We start from the raw sequence: 20,100 nt of genomic DNA on the forward strand, positions 1-20,100 counted from the left end.
TTTTTTTTTTTTTTTTTTTTTTTTTTGCTGAATTTTAACACAATGAGAAAAAATATGGCTATTCTGTTCAATGCCATTCCGGCATCATGTAATCCATTAAAATCGTTTAATTAATAACAAAACGTTATTCAGAATTTTAAATTTAAAAAAACTTCTTAATTCTAACGTGGGTTTCATCTATTGGTAACTTTAGGAATGTTGTATTCATTTATTTTGAGACTATTTTATCCCTATAGTTTATGGACTTCCTAGAATTTTTTTTTTGAAGGATGCGCAGGCTTTTATGATTCAGTTGGCCGTGCCCACTATATGTATTGTATGAGTAACACACATGAAGACAAGTGTGGTGTTTTCAGTCCTGCACTGTATTTAAAGATTGCTAAATTGTTTCCATTGGAGCTAGAAAATAAACTTAAGAGCTGTTTCTTTTTCCTTAGTATATTTGTTATGTCTTTCATCGTAACTTTCCTAACTGAACAATGATTTCTTAAGGAAATAAAGATAAACCTTGTATTTGGCCACATAGTTATCAGTATACACTGAGAAGAAACTGTCCATACGATGTGTATTCTTAGTATAACAAAGAAAGATATGCTCCTCTATTAAAAGAATGTGGTCATAGAGATTTTATTTGCTCTGTTGGTTGCCACAGTCTTATCTATTCTATTTTATGAGATGGTAACTGTTGTAGTAGGAAGGTAATAGGATTGAATAGATCTTACTTCAAAGCTTGGGTACAGTGTTGGAAAGCTTGTTTTTTGTTGTTTTTTTTTTTAACCTTTAAATTAGAAATATAGTATAGGTTGAGTAGCCCTTATTGCATTGCTTGATACCAAAAGCAATTCAGATTCTTAAGTTTTTGAGTTTTGGATTATTTGCATAGAGTTTACCAGTTGAGTGTTCTTAATTCAAAAATCTAAAATATCCCCAAATCTGAAATTTTATGAGGACAATACTCAAAAGGGTTTTTTTTTTGAGCATTTCTAATTAGGGTTATTCATCTTTATCTATTTGAATCATATCATTACGGTTAGATGTAACAATATATGTAAAGTAATTATAATAGTGACCAGGATATAGAAGTTGGTAAAATATATATGTTATATGTTATTGCTTCATAATTAGTAGATGAAGATGATAATTACTATTTGGACTATAAGATAACTGATAAAGACTGAAATCTCTGACTAAAGTGTAGGAGATTTCTCTATACAAAACAAATGCTGTGACACAAGGAACAAATTTATGTCAGCAACATTATTGGCTTTACATTGATTTTTTTTTTTTAGTACGGGGGATTGAACCCAGGTCCTTTGCACTGAGATTTATCTTTTTCAACTTTTATTTGGGGACAGGGTAGCAATGAGTCTTTAAGTTGCCCAGAATGGACTCAAGTTTCAGTGTCCTGAGATTACAGATGTTCCAAATTCTAAATTATGCACTACCAATTTTGGAACCTCTTCAAAAAACATACTTTCACAATTGTGCCAAGTGATTTACTGAAAAATATTTAGACATTCATTAACTGGCTGTCTTCATATTGCTTTGTTTAATATTTTTCTCCCTCTTTCTTCTTTAAAATTAGTTGATCTCACCACCCCAATAACCCATTCCAATTGGATAATAGAGAATCGCTCTACATATAACTTTACATTGAATTATAACTCTTTCCCTAAGCTAGAGTGTAGTTCTGAGCTTACTACTAAATTCAAGCAGCAGTTCACACATACCACTTCTGTTCTGCCTAGGCTTCTTTTCTTAACATCTTAAAATTTAATGTCTTCTCCAAACACATTACTGAATGTACTTGCTCACAGATTAACAGTGACTCCTGATTGTGACATCCTGTGGACAGAGCATCCGCCACTTTTCTCCTTGATGTCTGTACAGCTTTTGACACAGTTTAGCAGCAGCTGTTTTTAAAATAGCTCATCCGTGTGATTTCCATACCCCAAAAAGGCCCACTTTCCTCCTCATAATTATTCCTTTTCAGTCTTGTATTCTTATTTATTTCAGTTTCCTTTGTTAAACAATGTGACAGTCACTAAGGTCAAGACCTTGACTTCTCTTTTTGCTCAATTTTCTCCCTGGCAAATCTATGGCTTACATCCTGATTCGGCAGTGACGTCTACAAAGGTATACGGATAGCCTGACCTATCTCCAGAGTTCTAGATGTTCTGGAGGGGTTTGCAAGTGTTTTAGTAGCATGTTGTATCATTTTGTTAAATACAAAGAGTAAAGCCAAGATAATTTAATTCCATGTTTCTGTAAGTGATGGCTCCATTCTCACATGAGTAATACTGAATTATCGTGTTCGGTGTTTATTTCCCTACTTCCTTTCAGTTACAGAGTTAAGAATTTTTGTTTCTTCATAATATCTTCTGGATTTTTAGTCATAGCCTCCCACCCTGGCTTTCAGTATTAGCCTCCTGACATTGACTTCCAGAGCTATACCCTGCAAATCCTGCAAATTGCTTTTATCAGGCCTCAAAAGGAGAATCTAATTACCAAGGTCCTCAATATGTTCAGTAGCTCTAAATTGATCAATTTATTTAAACTCTGGTGGAACTACCCTCTGACATGTTCTCATTCCATCAGAATTATTATTATTATTATTATTATTATTATTATTATTATTATTATTATTATTTTGGCACTGGTGATCAAACTCAGGACCTTGTGCTTGCGAGGCAGAGAGTGGCGACATTGAGCTAAATTCCTGGCCTCCATCAGAATTATTCAAAAGCTACCAAATGCACCATTTATCCCATATTCTCTTTTGCTCACAATGATTTCACTCTTTTTTCAATAGCTCTGTACTTTCTTACTTTAGACATTCTAGAAAGACCATTCTCTATTTACTTCTTTGTGAAACTCTTCTCAATATATATAGATTGTTCTCTGCTCTGAATCATAAAATCTGTTTTAGTAGTTAAGAAAATACAGAATCTTTGAGTGGTTAGTGACCACTCAGAGAAGATGGGGAGACAGCTGTAAAAATCTTAATTTTAAGCAGGAAATTAGCTATATTTTATGCTATCTTTTAACTTAATTTTTGCAGTTTTATTTAACTTATATTTACATTAGATATGTATGTCTTGTCTTCCCAAATTAATTATAAGCTTATTGAGGCAGAGACCGTCTTACCTTACTTCCAATACGAATACCCATCGATAATGTGTTTCTGTTTTCATTGCTGCCTGTGTTGTTCATATAGTTCATGTAGTGTGCAATGATTAAACACTTGCTGGTTATTTAAATGTGTAACTAGGTGATTAATTAAGCAACATTGTTGATTCTTGAATGGAAATTATGACTCTAAAGTCCCATGCCTCTGTTTCTAGCCAGTGCCACCAGGTGGGGTATATGCAGTCTTTCAGTGTATAATACATAGTTAAACATTTTCAGGAATTTGAGTAATTAATAAATGAGAACCAACTCTGGAATTAGCTCTTGTGCCTTTTTAAAACTTCAAGTCAGACTTTTATCAGACGCATATACAGAGAAACACTAAGATGTGTATCGTTATTTAATATCATTGTATCATCCAAAATCTCAGCTACAAGTGCAAACATGCTCTCTCTGTCTCTCTCCTGTACTAAATGAAATCTTGATTCTTTCTTCTTCTGCACGCCCTCTCCTCTTGTTCCACTTTATCTTATTCTCCTACTTTACTTTAAGCTTTTTGTCTCTGACCTGTACTGGAATGTCTTTCCTGAGAAACACCTGGCCTTTTCTTGCACTTAGTTGCCTAATGCTTACAAAGGAGACACCAGACTACTAGGTGCAACCTTACACTTATCTGTCTCCAACTCCAGTTTCAAAACCGCTTCCTAATTTCCTTTTGGGAGTGTTCAGTAGAGAATACACTAACCTTCTCCAGACACTGGACAAGGCGAGCTGTATTCTCCCCCACTGCTTTATTCTCTCTGCACTTCATGAGGTCATTGTCTGGAACCCACAATCCGCCATTTTTCTAGCTAGGCCAGTCCATGACACTTTTTCTCTCCTCACAATTTTAAGGTGAATAAAGCTTTTCTGTGTAAAATACAATTTCCTGCCTGTCTCCAATAGAACTTAGCATGTTTCTAAGAATCTTATTTGCTTGAAAGCAATGACAGCTTTTATTTATACATAAGAATTTTTCTTTCCATGGGCATAGATAGATGGTGGTAACTAAATCCAAAAGAGAAAAAAAAGGCAACTCAATTAAAAAAAGAGATTGTGCAAGAACTACAGATTTATTTCATATTTTATTAACTTTTCCAGGTTATGTTGAAGTGCTGGTCATACCCGCTGGAGCAAGGAGAATCAAAGTTGTGGAGGAAAAACCTGCACATAGCTATTTAGGTAACCCGCGTTACAGACACAGAGGCAATCCAAGTACGAGCCCATCTTCTTGCTCTGAGAGTTCTGTGATGACAAGGAAGTCAATCTGTTTCTAATTTTATGTTTGAACTTCCCAGGAAGCACTTCTTGTCGTAATGAACAAGAATTTCTTTCCTTCTCTCCCAGGAACTTCCCAGGAGCAAAAGCAATCTAGTTGCCTGTATGTTTTGTGGGAATATAAATTGCTTCCACATGTTAGCCTATGATAAATGAAAAGAACCTCACTGAATAATTTTGGTATAGTTTATTCTAAATATATATGTTTATTTCGTATCTATCCACATATGTTCACAAATATGTGTACATATTTATTGCATGTACGAATGCACATATATGTTTAGTTTTATAATTGTTATTTTAAAATTAAGAAATTCTGTGCTTTGAAAAAAATTCTGCAGTCAAGGAACCTAATTTTGCAGTGTAAAAGGATTCTGCCTTCAAGAAAACTCACCTGTGAAGCAAGTACTTTTAAAATTTTGAATATTACTCATGGAAAAGAATTACTGATGTGTTGGCTTTTTAATACTTTAAGTCAATTAATTTTAAACTGTATTGCAAAAATACTAAATATTAAAAGTATACTTTCATATGTATTATTTCAACCTAACTCATGACTTTTGTAGTCATGACAGCCATGCATACAGAGACAAAATATTATCATGTTAAGCCAAGGGATGGATATTCTCTAAGAATTTAAGTATTTTGTTCATGTCCTCTTTTCTTGAAAGCCCTCAGTCTATTGTTTCTTTAGAAAAATCATGCCCTCCTTACTCTTCCTTGAATTAACAATAAAGGCCCAATAGAGAAACTCCTTATGTATGGAAAACAATCTGTCTTACATGATTGCTTCTACTCTATAACATGAAAAATAATCCAAAATTGGGCTGAGGATTTAGCTCAGTGGTTCTGCTGCCTGCCTCACAAGCCCAAGGACCTAAGTTCGATCCCCGGTACAAAAAAAAAAAAAAAAAAAATCCAAAATCAACTAAAATATTTTTATGAGCCTTTGCTTTTAGTAGTGGAAAAGAGATAGCAAAATAAATTATTTCATCTATGATATACTCATTAATTTTCTATTACCAATGTATAAATTTGACAAAATTTATCTGTAATGGTTTTTTAAATGCTTTTTAAGTATGATTAGATCTCAGATATCCAGATTCAAGTTAAATAATTTAATAATTAAATAATAGTTTTTAAGGCACTCTGTATAGGCGATAATGGACTACTATATTTGGTATATTTGGTATGTTTTCTATTTTTCCAAGCTGGAAAGGAATCTAAGTTTTTCAAGTGACATTTTCCCAATTCTATAATTTTTTAGATTGTTTTAAGAGTTTTAGTAACCTGACCAATATGGCTGAATAAATCAGCAAGTTGTACACATTATCTGTCCAGTTCCTTATTTCCCATTCTCCTCAGTCAGTAAAGTCTTGTTTTCCATCTCATTGTATAGTCACTGCCCTCTTCAATGTCAAAACGCCTTCCCTGTTGACATACCACAAGCCTGACCTGTAAGAGCACTTAAATCTGTTGACTTCCCCTCATTTCCTTTAGTAGTGCTTTTTGCTGCTGTGACTGTATGTGACATCCTTCCCACAGTGAATGTCCTCTGCTGTTCTTTCTTGGATCCTCAACCTCTCCAAGGTCCATAGCTGTTCCCATTTGGTACGGTACAGACCTGAAGCCTCCTCTTTTCTCTGCTGTACTCTGTCCCTGGGGAAACCCATGTAACTCTACTCTCTTATACGTTCATTTGATGTAAATTATCTCATAGGCATTTCAGAAATAATGAGCCAAAAGTAAAACGTCCAAATAAAACAACGTGGTTCACATGCCTTGCTGAACTTGTTTTTCCTTGAAGTCTCGCTGTCATGGCAAATGTCACTGGATCCGTGTCCTGCGGTTTCTGTAACAGTTGTCATAAGCTTGGCTACTTAAAGCGATTGAGAGAAATGTGTTCCTCAAGCTCTGGAGGCCAGAGCTCCACAGTCTGTTTGACTAGATCCCCAAATAAAAGTTCTTTTCAGAGCTGCACTATCCTTGAAGACTCTGGGGAACTTTCATTCCTTGTTTCCTAAAATTTCTGGTGGCTACCAGAGTTTCTTTCTTCATGCTTACATCATCTCAATGTCTGCCTCCGTGGAGTCATTGCCTTTTCGTCTGTGTTCAGATCAGCCTCATTCTTCCTCTTATAAAGACATTTATGATTGTATTAGGGCTGTCCTGGATAATCTAGGAATATCTTTTACGTCAAGAGCTTTACAATCTGCAAAGTTTCTTGAAATTTACTGTAGACGCTAACTGTATTTTCAGGCTGCTATAGTAAAGTATCATGGACTAGATAGTTTTTAATTAACAGAAATTTAGTACTTATAATTTTAATAGCAGGAGTGGCCAAGATAAAAGTACTGACATGGAGAGTAATGAGGGCACATTTCTAGATTCATAGTTTGTACCTTTTACTGTGTCCACACAAGGGGGAAGGGGCTATCTTTTACATTAATACGTGCCAGGGATTATGACATGGATGTTTTCCCTTCAATAAAGTTTTCTGGCAAAATATATATAATATAATATTTAACATCTTAACGTTTTAAAGTGTAAAATTCAGTGTGTTTGGTGGCATTAAATGTATTAACATCTCAACTTATTTCTTAAAAAATATAAAAGCCCATCCTTATAAGACCATGATAGTTAAACCAACCTTGAAAAAGAAGAATCTTGTAAGATTCACATTTCTGATTTCAGAACTTACTATCAAGCTAAAGTAATCATAACACCATGGCATACAAACGCACATACAGACCAATGAAATAGAATAGAAAGCCCAGAAATAGGCCCTTGCATATATAATTATTTTAACTAGGGTATAAAGACTTGGCAGTGAAAGGACAGTTTTTTTCATGGAATGTCGTTAGGAAAATTGAACATCCATACACTCCGCAATAAAGTTGGGCCCTTACCTAACACATACACAAAAATACCATCAGGTGCGGACTTTTCTTTGATTTTTAATTGCTTATTAAATTCTCTGACTAGTTACAGGTTTATGCAGGATTTCTAATTTTGTGATTCAGTCTTGAAAAAACATATGCTTTTCTGGGACTGGTCTCTTTTATTCAGGTTACCCAATTTGTTGTCATTTGCTTGTTCTTGGTACGCACTTGTAATCTTCTTCTGCTTCTCTAGCATTCTTTGTAATATCCCCACTTTCATTTCTGATTTTAGTATATTCGATAGTCTCTCCACTCTCTTTCAATGCAGCTAAAAGTTTGTCAATTTTATTGATATTTGTTGATCTCTGCTCTGTCTTTTTTTTTTTTAACACAAAGGGCACATTTCTTATTTTTATTTCAACATTTAAAATATTCATGGGCATAGTATTATATTCATTGGCATCTCTATGGAAGATGTTGCCCTATCTTGATTATTTCCTTCCATCTCATAGTTTGGGGTTCAGTTTATTTTTTATTAATCTCTAGGTTTTAAAGTTTAATTGTTAATTTAATTGAGTTTTAGTGTGTTTGTAGGTGTATGTTTCCCTCTTAATACTCCTTTTATGTGTCCCATAAATTTCAACATATTGAGTTTTCTATTTCATTTGTTTTGAGATATTTTCTAAATTCTCTCTTTTTTTCTCAATATATTTGTTGTTTGAGAATATGGTGTTTAATATCTGCAAATTTATGAATTTTCCAATTTTCCTTCTATTTCTGTTTTCTGATTTGATTCCATTGTTAGAAACATATTGTAAAATGTTAGTGTATGCCCACATAAGAGAAACAAAGACACAAAACTTGCATAAAAGGGTGCAGTCACGCCATATTTGGCACTCAGCCTTTGGATGTGGATCTGCTCAGTTATTACCAGTGTGAATAAAGCTGCTTCCTGTGAAGAAGGCCTTGGTGTAGACAAAACAACCCTGAGGCACAAAAACAAAGTAGGAGGCATTGCAATCCCAAGCTTCAGGTTATACCACAAAGCTACAGTAGTAAAAATAACATGCTATTGGCACAAAAGCAGACATGTTGAGCAATGAAACAGAATACAGAATGCAGAAACAACCCAAGGCACCTTAAGCCATCTGATATCTAAAAGTGGGGCACTAACTATGCTGGAGAAAAGAGCCTGTTTATCAAATGGTTCTGGAAAAATTGGTTATCCATATCCAAAAGAATGAATCTAGACCCATATCACTCTCCCTATACTAAAATAAAATAACAATGATCAAAAACCTAGATATAAAAATAAAAACACTGAATCTACTGAAAGGAAGTACAGATTTCCTTAAAAGAATCTCAGCTGCACATGATATACTATTAAGAATCAACAAATGGCATTATATCAAATTAAAAAGCTCTGCATAGCAAAAGATATAACCAACATAGTAAAAAGATAACCTATAGAATGGGAAAAAATTGCCAGCTATCCCTCAGACAGAGGACTAATATCTAGAATATACGAATTCAAAAAAATCAGATCTCCATGTTATTGGCCTTTTCTTGACTCTTTTTACTTTTTCACCTTCTCTTAGTTTCTTGCCTTGCCTATTTGATTTGCTTTGTTGGGCCTCATGGTGTTGTTGCCTTCATTGTCTTTTTCTAGGATCTTGTTTAGAATTGCTTGTAGTGCTGGTTTGGTATTCATGTAGTTTCTCAGGTGTTCTTGGTCTTGGAAGTATCTTATTTCCCCATCCATTTTGAAAGACAGTTTTGCAGGATACATCAGTCTAGGTTGGAGGTTGCTCTCTTTTAGTACTTGAAATATCTCACTCCAGAGTCTCCTTGCCCTAAGGGTTTGTGTTGAAAAGTCTGCTGTGATTCTAATGGGCTTTCCTTTGCATGTGATTTGTTTCTTTTCTCTTACTGCTTGTAGTATTTTGTTCTTCTGTTGGGTTTCTGGGATCTTGATTATTATATGTCTAGGTGTAGATTTTTTTTTTATTCTGGCTAGTTGGGGTCCTATATGCCTCATTTATCTGAATGTCAAATTCTTCCCCTCTGTTTGGGAAGTTTTCTGTTATTAATTCTGTGGAGAGCTTTTTAAAGTCATTTGTATTTTCTCCTGCTACTTCATGTATTCCTATCAGTCTTATGTTATTCTTCTTTTCATCATCTAGGAGTTGTTGGATTGATTTCTCATGATCCCCTACTGTTTTTAAGAGACCTCTCTTTTCACAGTCACTGACTGCAATCTTATCTTCTATATCTGAGAGTCTATCTTTGCATTCTTTTATTCTGTTGCGTACACTTTCAATGGAGTTTTTAATCTCCTGGATATCTGTTTGAATCTGTTTTATGGATTCCGTTTCTCTCCTATGTTGGGTGTTTATTGTTTCCATTTCTTTCTTATGCTGGGCCTTCATGGCTTGTATCGTGGTCCTGAGCTCATCTATTTTTTTGTCAGTTTCTGCTCTAGAGTCTAGAATCACAACTTTCATTTTGCTCACCATCTCTATGGTTATCTGGGAAATTATTTCTGTTTTGAATTTTTCTAGAGCCTGATCGATCTCTTTTGTTACTTCTTGCTTTGTGCTTTGAGTTCAGGGTGTCCTGGTGGTTCACTATCAGCCTTTTCATCCTCATTTGCCATACTGTTTGCCATTGGTGAACTGGAAGTCTGTCTGTGTCTTGCTTAAGTTTTTTCTCATTTAAAATGAAAAGTGCCAATAAAAAAAAATGGAATATATAAATGGAGACTCCTCAGATGGTCAAAGGCCAATAAATCCATGAAAAAAATGTTCAGTATATTTGACCATTAAAGAAATAAAAATCAAAATAACACTGAAATTTCACGTCACTGCAATAAGAATGGTTATTATTAAGGACTCGAAAAAAATGCTAGTGAAGTTGGGTGGGAAAAAAGAACCCTTCTGTATTGTTGGTTAGAATGTAAACTAATACAAGCACTATGGAAATCACTGATTCATCAAAAAAAAATTAAATTAAAAACTTCATTTGACCAAGCTATACCTTTCCTGGATATCTTCCCAAAAGAGTTAAAGTTATCATACTACAGTGACACATGATATCCTTGTTTATACCAGCACAACTTACAATAGCTAAATCATGGATGTGACCTATGTGCCCATTAACAGATGAATAGAATTTGTTTTATATATATATATATATATATATGCATTAAATGTATTTTATATATTATATATTATATGATTTTTAAAAATTAAAATGGACATAAATCAAGTGAAAATGAAATAAATCAGATACTGATTGTAAAAAAAAAAGAATACATTTTTGTATTATTTGTACCTATGGAACACCAACATCTTTCTCAGAGCCATTATTCAGCCTAGCATGGCCCCTCATTTCCATCCAGTTAGGCTGAAAGTGAGAGCCCTCCTTGATCCCTCACCTTCTTTAGCACCCCAATAAGATGTATCAGCAAATCAATGGCAGGTAATTAAAGCAGTCACTTTCCTATGCTTCTGTAACTTCCAACTGAACCACCCATTATTATACGGTCCTGTGTTATTTCATTCCTCGTTACTCACTGCATTTCATTATTTGTATTTTTTTTACGGCTTGCTATCACACTTGTATGATCAGCATAGGACAATATATTTATTACACATACCATTAAATAAGTTCTCACAGCACTTCTGTGAAGGAAATACTACTACTAAGTTCCCAATTTTTAAATCAGAGAATGAAGGAACAGAAACTTTATGTTTCTTACCCGAGGTCACACATCCAAAAAGCTGTGATCCTGGATTTGAACCCAAGGTGTTTGCAGTAGCATCTATGTTCTTATGTCTTGAGCCATAACTCTGGACACTATATTTTCTGAGCCATTTTATTTTAAACCATTGACTTAAATGCAATACATGGTTTTTAAAATTCTTGTCCATGTTGATACATTTTCCTTAAACATCCCCCACATTACATTTGTTTCCCATTTTGAATTAATGTGATCAATTTATTTATAGAATTAATTTAGGGTATAAGTCACTAAATGAGTGCTTTGTTCTCTGGTTACAACCTCCAATTCTGCCAACCCTGTCTTCTTTCCTTGTTATAGATCTACTTTTTGTGTTTAAAAGACCTTTCAATTTAAAGTTTAAATCCCATTTCTTTCTTTTTGTTAGTGTATGCTTGGAAAACAGGATAGATATGTTCATTTTGAGAAATTGGTACAGGCATATAACATATCTTGGGCATTTCAAATCCCTTAATGCACCTCTCTTGCAGACTCCCCCTCCCATGTGAACCCCTTTCCTATTTCTAACAATCTGAATTTTTGTTTTTAAGTGTCTGTTTTAAATTATAGGCAGTTCTCTTTGTGCTTAGCTACAAGCCTAAGTTAGCAAGGTCTGTAATTTATATGAAGAAATAGCATCATAAATAGCCACATTGGGCTGGGGATTTAGCTCAGTGGTGCCACCGCCTGCCTTGCAAGTAGCAAAATAAATAAATACATTAATTAATTAATTAAAAATATCAATATAAATGCTTCTATAGACATTACACCAATGTTGAAAATACTAATATGTTACTGTATTTATTCAAGAGACCACAAAGTTTCCTGGATATTCACTGAACTACTGAAAAATCATTATCCTCATGAATTAGCAAAAAGGTACAAGAATGAAAGCAAAGAGAAAAAGTTGCTTACACCACTCAAGAGTATGGGAATGGGTAAAACCCAGTGGCTTCCAGATACCTTGAAATAATTGAACTGATAGAACTTGTTGAAAACTGGACATGAGTGTTGATAGAGAGTAGAGATTCAGAGGTGACTTCTAGGTTCTGGCAAGTACTAGGTCCGTTACCGGAGAAAGGACAAAAGAACAAGTGGCAGGTTTAGATGAAAGAGGAATGCCATTGTGTTAAAACCCCAAATTTGAAGTCGAAATTCTGATCAAAAGGACACATATAAATCATACTTCCTAAGCCTTGGGTATTGGAAGGAAGTTGCTGGAAATCTTCTGAAATTGCTTTAGCCAAAAGGAATGAAAATAGACCTTGTCTACATCAAGCTATATATGATTTCATAGGAGACACTAAATTTCCTCCCAATACTATTTGTCGTTGGATTATGTTTTTTGTATACAATTATTATCTGCTTTTCTGAAGATTGTGGCATTATTATTTTGTTGATAATCTGTCAAAAAGCCTAAAATGAAGACAACATATGTTATATATTTACAAAATAATTATAGGTAATGATTATTTTACAATCGTAAAAAGACATGTGGACAAACTTGCCTACAATTTTGCGTGGAAGGCACTGTATAGAAAACTGTTAAAAGCAATTAAAATAAGTGAAATATAAAGAAACGCCTTAATATTTTATCTCTTATTTTAATTACTTTGAGATGCTGTAATAAAGTTCCTGAGTGACATAAACTGACTGACTTATTAACAACCAAAGTTTATTTCTCATGGTTTTGGAAAGTGGAAGGCTGAGATCAGGGTGCAGGTCTGTTAGGTTCTGGTGAGAGCCTTTTTCTGGGTTGAGACTACCAACTTCTACCTGTGACCTTCTGTGGTAGAAAGAGAGGAAGAAAGCTCTCCTCTGACACTTATGAGAACCTTGATCTTTTTTATGAGGACTCACCTCATGACCTCATCTAGTCCCAGTTACCTACTGATGGACAGAAGATACTGACATAGGAAAATATTCCATCAACAAAACCTCAGTTGCACAGGGACTAGCACAAAGAAACCATTTGCTTCTAGCACAAAGAATATACTTAACAGTTTTGTAAGAGTAAGCCTGATAACAACAACTTGCTCAGGTTTTGTTTTTCTGAAATATGTTTATTTTGTCTTTGGGTCCAAAGAATTTTTTCACTGGAGGTAGAATTCTAGATTTTCTTTGTCTTATTTTTTATGTTTTTTTTTTCATTATAAATGTGGTATTTCATCGTTCTCTGGCCTGCACTATTTTTGATATGTCCAGTGAATTCCTAATTCTTTTTATCTTTGCTTATAATTTTTCTTTTTCTCTCTGGGAATTTTAAACAATGTTTTCTCATCATCATGAGCTTTGTGTGGCTGCCTTTATACTTTTTCTACATAGTTCCTTCATATTTTTAAATTCTGTGTATATGCTTTTTATCAGATTTAGAATATTTTGGAGCACCATGTCTTCAAATAATTAGTATGACCTCACTCCCTTTTCTGACATTCCAGTGACACGTATGTGAGTCCAGCATGTATTTCTTGTGTCACTGATGCTCTGTTTTCTTTCTTTTAGCCTTTTTCTCCTGTGCAGTTCAAATAGATTATCTTCAAGTTGACTGGCTCCTTTTACAATATCCAATATGCTCTTAAACTCACCAGTGAGCTTATTGTTATAGATATTTTATTTTTCTATTCTGAAGAATTTAATTTGGTTATTTTTCATAGTTTCCGTTACTCTTCAGAATTATTTTTTTAATTTTGTGCATACTAATCGTATTTACAATAGGTGTTCTAAGGCTAGTTTCATCATTTCTGTTATTCCTGAATTTCATTTTATTGAGTGATCTCTCTTGATTATGATAGGTCACATTTTCTAACAATTTTTGCATGTCTGGTGATTTTTAGTTTTTGGGTTTTTTGTTTTTATTTTTTGAAACAATGTCTTGCTATGTTATCAAAGCTGGCTTTGACCTTGCTACGTAGCCCCGGGATGGCCTCAAACTTGTGAGTCTCCTCTGCTGGTTTCCCAAGTACTGGGATTATATAACCCTATAAATCCACCTCCACCTCTCTAGTTATTTTTGAATGGATTCCAGACGTGGTTAATGTAACGTGGCTGCATGGCTGTATTGCTTTTTCTTTATTATTGAGTATAGCATTTCATTTTGCTGAGCATTTATTTTTAAATAACCTAGAATTAGCATATCCTTTTAAAAACTTCATTAGGGTGGGCCTAAAATAACTTTTAAGATTAGTTAAGCCTTATTTCTTGTCTATGACCTTTCTAGGTTCTTTCCTGTGTACTCAAAATATCTCATCACTCTGGTTACATAGAACTCATATGTCTTCCATCCCTACTTGAGCTCTAGGTGTTGTAAAGTTTAGAGCACAGGTGGCTGGTTTTCCCGCTGCTTATAGTAGGCATATCCTGCTTGTGGGAGCTGAATTTTACCCCACAGTTTCAAAGAACACCTTTGAATGATTTTGGATCTTTTTTTGTGTAGTTCACTCTTCCTCGGTTCTGCATAAAACACATGCCAGCTGCCTTAGCCAGTTTGAATCCACTCCTCTGTGTTCTCATCTCGCTGAAGCCCTCACCACCTGCACTCCACTTAGGGTCACCCTCGCAGTGACGGGTCTGGCAAATTTTTCAAGCTGGAAAGCATGCAGTTTTAGAGTTCATAGCATTTTTTCTCCGTCCATTAGTTGACAATTATGTAATGTTGAGAACAGTTGTTTCACATATAGTTCATTTGTATAGGGTGAGAGAGCTAGGATGTTTGCAGTTTGTTCATTTATGAAGAGAAGCAAGATCCCTGAAGACACATGCTTAAATATCATCTTTTAAAAACAAATAAAGCCGGGCGTGGTGGTGCACACCTGTAATCCCAGCACTGGGCAGGCTGAGGCAGGAGGATCACTGTGAGTTCGAGACCAGCCTGGGCTACACAGTGAGTTTCAGGTCAGACTCAAGTACATAGTGAGGCCCTGTCTCAAAGAACGAAAACAAACAAAAAGACTCTCAGGAAAGAGCACTCCGGGGCTGCTGCAGAAAGTGATATGAACAATGGGATGAGTGTGTGTTCTAAGCAAGAGGGAGGATTCTAAGGGGGATTCCTGACAATGTGTCTTTTACTGTGATAAATTTTTAAATTTAATCGCCATATATTTTTATCTTCAAAAAAAAAAAAAAAAAAAAAAAAAAAAAACCCAAATAAAAACAAACAAAAAAGAAACATCATATACCTGAACTGGTGAATCTTAATGTTAATTTCCTATTAAATCAATGTGTGTGGATTTGCATGTATTTGTGCTTGTTATTTTCAGAAAGATGTGCCAAAAACATGAATTGAGTAGAAATATCATATTTTAACAATCCCAAGAGGGGTTTTAAGGCACTTTTTCTAGAGATCTTCATGAAATATTACTTTATAATTTTGCCCTGAAAATGTGTTGAAATACTGGAATGGGCAGTTTATATTCATCATTATATCAATCTAGGCCAAAAAGATTTCTCAAAATATTTAATAAGATCTAGGAAAATGTAAAGAAATTCTTCATATTTTAGGCAAAAATTATTAATTTGTTATCAAAAACATTGTTAACATAGTTTAAAGTTTATCCATTTGTACGTGGTAATAGTTATTTGGAAAATATTGGGAGTTTTCTAACAATCTATTTGCTCTTCAAGTTAAAATTTTGAAATATTTCTAAATGTCTATTCACTAGTCATAACATGTACACTTGTTTAACATTTAATGCATAATTTTAGATTTTACAAATTATTTGCTAGAAGCTGAGATTGACAGGTAAGTTTTGATAATTTCATTAACATACTCTTTGATTAATGGGCACCAGGAAATATCTTGGTGGACTAGAAATAACAGGTAGTTTAAAAGAAATACAAGTAACTAATTAACAAATGAAGAGATCTTTAGCTTCAATAGTAACAAAGCAAGAAATCCTTAGAAAAGGAACAGCTAGATTTTTCAAACTTGAGCTCCTCGTGTTTCTCCATAATCATATTCTCTTGATAGCTTTTATTTGCCATTACCTCATTATTGGTCATTGCACAACCCCTCTTTTCTCACCCTGGCCCCTGGCATCCTATGTGACAGCTGACAATTAGTCTGTCAATTTTACCTTAAATGCCTCTTGCTGTTGCTGCATGTGCTGCTTTCATTTGAGGCTCAGTTTGTGTTATAACCCATCCTCTGCCTAAATTAACCCTGCACAAGTCCATTTTCCTTGTAACATTTAAAAATTCCTTTATTAAAGTTTTATATTTTTTGCTAGGAAGTGCCTAGAAAGTCTGGTTATCCTTCACTCTCCACCCTCTTCTCTTTGGGACCCGCTTTCCTGTGCCTGTCACACTTGTCTTCCTAGCCCAGATCAAGCTGCATTGATCTTTCAGACGCTCCTACTTTTAGTTCTCTCAGTCAGTCTTAAGTAGTTTTTCTCTGCTTCCCTTATTCCTTCAAACTGATTCTCTCAGTAAATAATATCCCCAGCCAAGCCTTTCTTGACTTTCCACACATCAGTGTCCGCATGTCACAAGTTAATTACTTATGTCCACTCATCTGTTGATTGGCAGATGATGGATAAAGAAAAAGTGGTATTTAGGCACAATGGAGTACTACGCTGCTATAAAGAAGAATGAACTTGAATCATTAGTAGGAAAACAGGTGCACCTGGAGACTACATGTTAAGAGAAATAAAGTAGACACACAAGCTTAGATATCATATACTTTCTGTCTTATTTGAGGATCCCAAATTATAAACAAGGAGAAAAATGAAAGATAATAATAGGAGATAGGGAGATAGATCTTTCTCAAATGGTAAGGGGATCAAAAGATGGAGGGGAAGGAAAAGTGATGAAGAAAGGAATTAAGATGTGTTATGTACACACAACAGCTCCACGCAAGAAATGTAAACATTATGCACTGCAAATATGTACTAATAAAAATGAAATTTAAAAAAGTTCCTTACTTATATAACTTGTTGAATGTTTGGTTCTTTAATTAGGTTATACGTTTTGTGAGTCCAGAGAATGTATCTATGCTGTTCATGTTTTGAGGAATCTAGAACATTGTCCTGCCTCAGTTATACTTTATACTTAATAAGTAGTAAGTCAGGCATGATTAAACGTCACATTACAGAAAGTGCCAAGGATCTGTTCAGAAGTGGGCACTCTCATTCACTGCTGTGGGAGTAGAAAATGATGCGATGTTTATGAAAAGCCATTTTAAGCCACTTCTCAAAGTCTTTAAATGTTCAGTTTCTTTGCATCTATAATAACAAATATGGAAATTTATCCAAGAAGACTATTGAGATATACATACAACTAGTATACACTATACTTATGTAAGCAATATCTACTGAATCAAAAACTCAGACACCCAATAAATGGAAATTAGTTTAAATAATGATTAGTGGTATGTTATTAGTGTAAGTTAGCGACTATTTTAATATAATTGTGATATAAAACCCTTCAATAAATGTTCAAATGTATGTCCTGTAGAAAGATAATGAAGTTATATGAGTGTCCAAAATGTTAAATAAATTAAAATCTTTTGGAAGAAAATTAGACAGAACCTTTAAACTGGTAACCATGTAACACTGGTAACACTTTCATGCTATAAATCATATTTAAATAAATCACATCAGCAAAGAAACAGAAAATTTTAGGTAAACAAAGCTATTCTGTGAATGCTCATAGAAACAATGGCAGTTTGTCAGGAGGAAGTAGCACTTATTTTCCATCCTTCTTATAAAAAATTACATCTTGTAGATAATAAAAGGCTCTATTTTTAGACCCAACATGGTGTCTTTCTTTGTAATACTTATCACTCTGCCTTTTGCTCTGTTAGTTACCGGGCTGCTTAGTGACCCTTGCTTAATCACCTGCTTCTCTAGGTGACAGTAACAGACACACAGAATTGTAGGAAAGGTACTGCCAACCTTTACAGTGCTCATGGGATTATTGGCCAGAGGAGATCTCAGCAGATGGCTTAACATAATAATATGTTAAAAAAATAATTGAATAAGGGTCAGAATAAAGCACATAGAGTGCAGGAAGGCAGATAATGTAGCTGAGTAGGTGTGAGCAGCTTCAGGAAAGGAAAGCCTGGAGCATACACCACAATTGTGGTTTATATCCAGATGTGTTGAACCATTAGTTTAGAAATAAGTGGGATGCTTTTTAATGTGATAATGAATAGGTAGTGATTGATAATGCTGAGTTGATAATAGCATAATTTTTTAACCTTTTCAGCTCTCCGAGACGCTGGCAAACACTCTATTAACAGCGACTGGAAGATTGAACACTCTGGTGCATTCAGTTTAGCTGGAACTACCGTCCATTATGTCAGACGAGGCCTCTGGGAGAAGATCTCCGCCAAGGGTCCCACTACATCACCTTTACACCTCCTGGTATGAGGAAAACAACTGCTACCATTGCTTAATCAATTTTTCGTGGCAAAGATGTTCCAACTATGCCATCTCTAATCTTTTTTCCAAATTCAAATTATCAGATGGGCATTCCGAATTATTTAAGAGGTGACCTTTTAGAGATATTTAACACATGCATTAACCCATGATGTCTAAAAGTGATCATTGTTAAAGTGGAGCAGGATGTAATAGGGAATTCATAGAGCTAAAATAGAAATGTATTACCGAGGAATCCATTTTTCATAGAAACATGCGCTTATGAATCAAAGTGGATGTCTATAACAACAGTGCCATAGTATGGCAAAATGATATTTTGTATCTACATTAAATGACCATTGTCTGAGTCTATATAAAATGCCTTTGATGCATTGTTGTTTTTCCCAAGGAAAAGAATTTGATAAATATAACTAACAGCCTCCCCAATGGCTATATTTTTTCACTAGCTTAATGGATTTTTATAAAGAATTATGAAAACGGGAATATTTGGGACAATAACATTTTTACCGTCGTAAAAGAATAAATGTGAGTCAAAGAGAGACTGGAGAGAATTAGAACAATGGGAGCTTGTCTAGGCCGGTGGCAAGCCCATGATCCCCTTTGAATTTCAGTCATGGCATTCGGACACATCCAGCCTGAGCTTTCTATTCTAGTGGTAAAAGCGAGTCGAAACTTCAGGCACCTCAAAACATCCTAAGTTCCAAACATTACACAATTTTAAAACACTAGTAGTTGTCTTTATTTGGAACGTGACCATCTGTATTATTTATTATGTCCATGCAATTTCAGTTGACTTAGTCTTCCATTAGAAGTATGTCTGTTGCTAGTGTAGAAGGCAGAGGTTCAAGTCACATATTGGTCCATTTGCTTCTTTGGCTTTCATGAACCTGCAAATTACCCGGGTTTCTTGTTAAAGTGCACATTCTGATTCATTTAGTTGTAGCCAGGATGTGAGATTTGAATTTCTAATCAGCTTCTGCTGATGCCACTTACTGCTGGTCCACGGACCCCAATCTGACTTTATGAGGTTCTGTGAAACCGCAGTCTATACATTTCACCAACAGGAATAAACAGAGCTGTGTGAGTGGTGTGGTTCTCTTCTGATCTATTTTTTTTCCATTAAGTTTATTGGTACATTTTAGGTATACGATATAATGACATTCATCCTTGGAAATCTGCACCTTTGCATGATCTATCGTGGTTCTTATTTTTCCCGTCCCCCTGCCCTCTCTTCAACCCCTCCACCCCTCTCTATTTACAAAGGCTGTTTCCATTTTTCTTTTTCATTTTCTCATATTAATTCCATTCCTTTCTCTCCTTTCCCCTTTCCCCTTCTGACCTTTTCTTCCTATTTCACATTATCACTTTCTGTCCTAATTTTAATATCCACCACTCACTGAACATTGAGAATTATTGGCCAAAAGTGCTTTACATTTATTTAATCCTCACAAGAACTCAGTACCATATATGTTCTTATTAGTTAATTTTACAGACTAAAAAGAACCATGCATAAGAAAAGTTAAGCAATGAGAGTAGTGTTTCCCTGTAAGTTATTTAGAGGTCAGTAAAAAGCTATTCATAGCTCCTACCCTTCCTGTATAAAGCAGATTTTTTT

The 20,100-nt window shown here is 34.7% G+C and overlaps 1 protein-coding gene across 1 annotated transcript in view; it reads left to right on the forward strand.

Annotated features, from left to right (window-relative positions):
- Nucleotides 1-20,100, forward strand: part of Adamts19 (ADAM metallopeptidase with thrombospondin type 1 motif 19) — a gene marked incomplete at its 5' end in the record, with an annotated part of 210,106 nt that overhangs the window by 152,746 nt on the left and 37,260 nt on the right. The window contains 2 exons of the mRNA XM_010627281.2: nucleotides 4,270-4,383; nucleotides 18,313-18,470. Coding sequence (XP_010625583.1) covers nucleotides 4,270-4,383; nucleotides 18,313-18,470 — 272 coding nt within the window. The remainder of the gene's footprint in view (nucleotides 1-4,269; nucleotides 4,384-18,312; nucleotides 18,471-20,100) is intronic.

The sequence above is a fragment of the Fukomys damarensis genome, unplaced genomic scaffold (genome assembly GCF_012274545.1).
Source record: "Fukomys damarensis isolate Sample0158 unplaced genomic scaffold, DMR_v1.0_HiC HiC_scaffold_3, whole genome shotgun sequence".
NCBI lineage: Eukaryota > Metazoa > Chordata > Mammalia > Rodentia > Bathyergidae > Fukomys > Fukomys damarensis.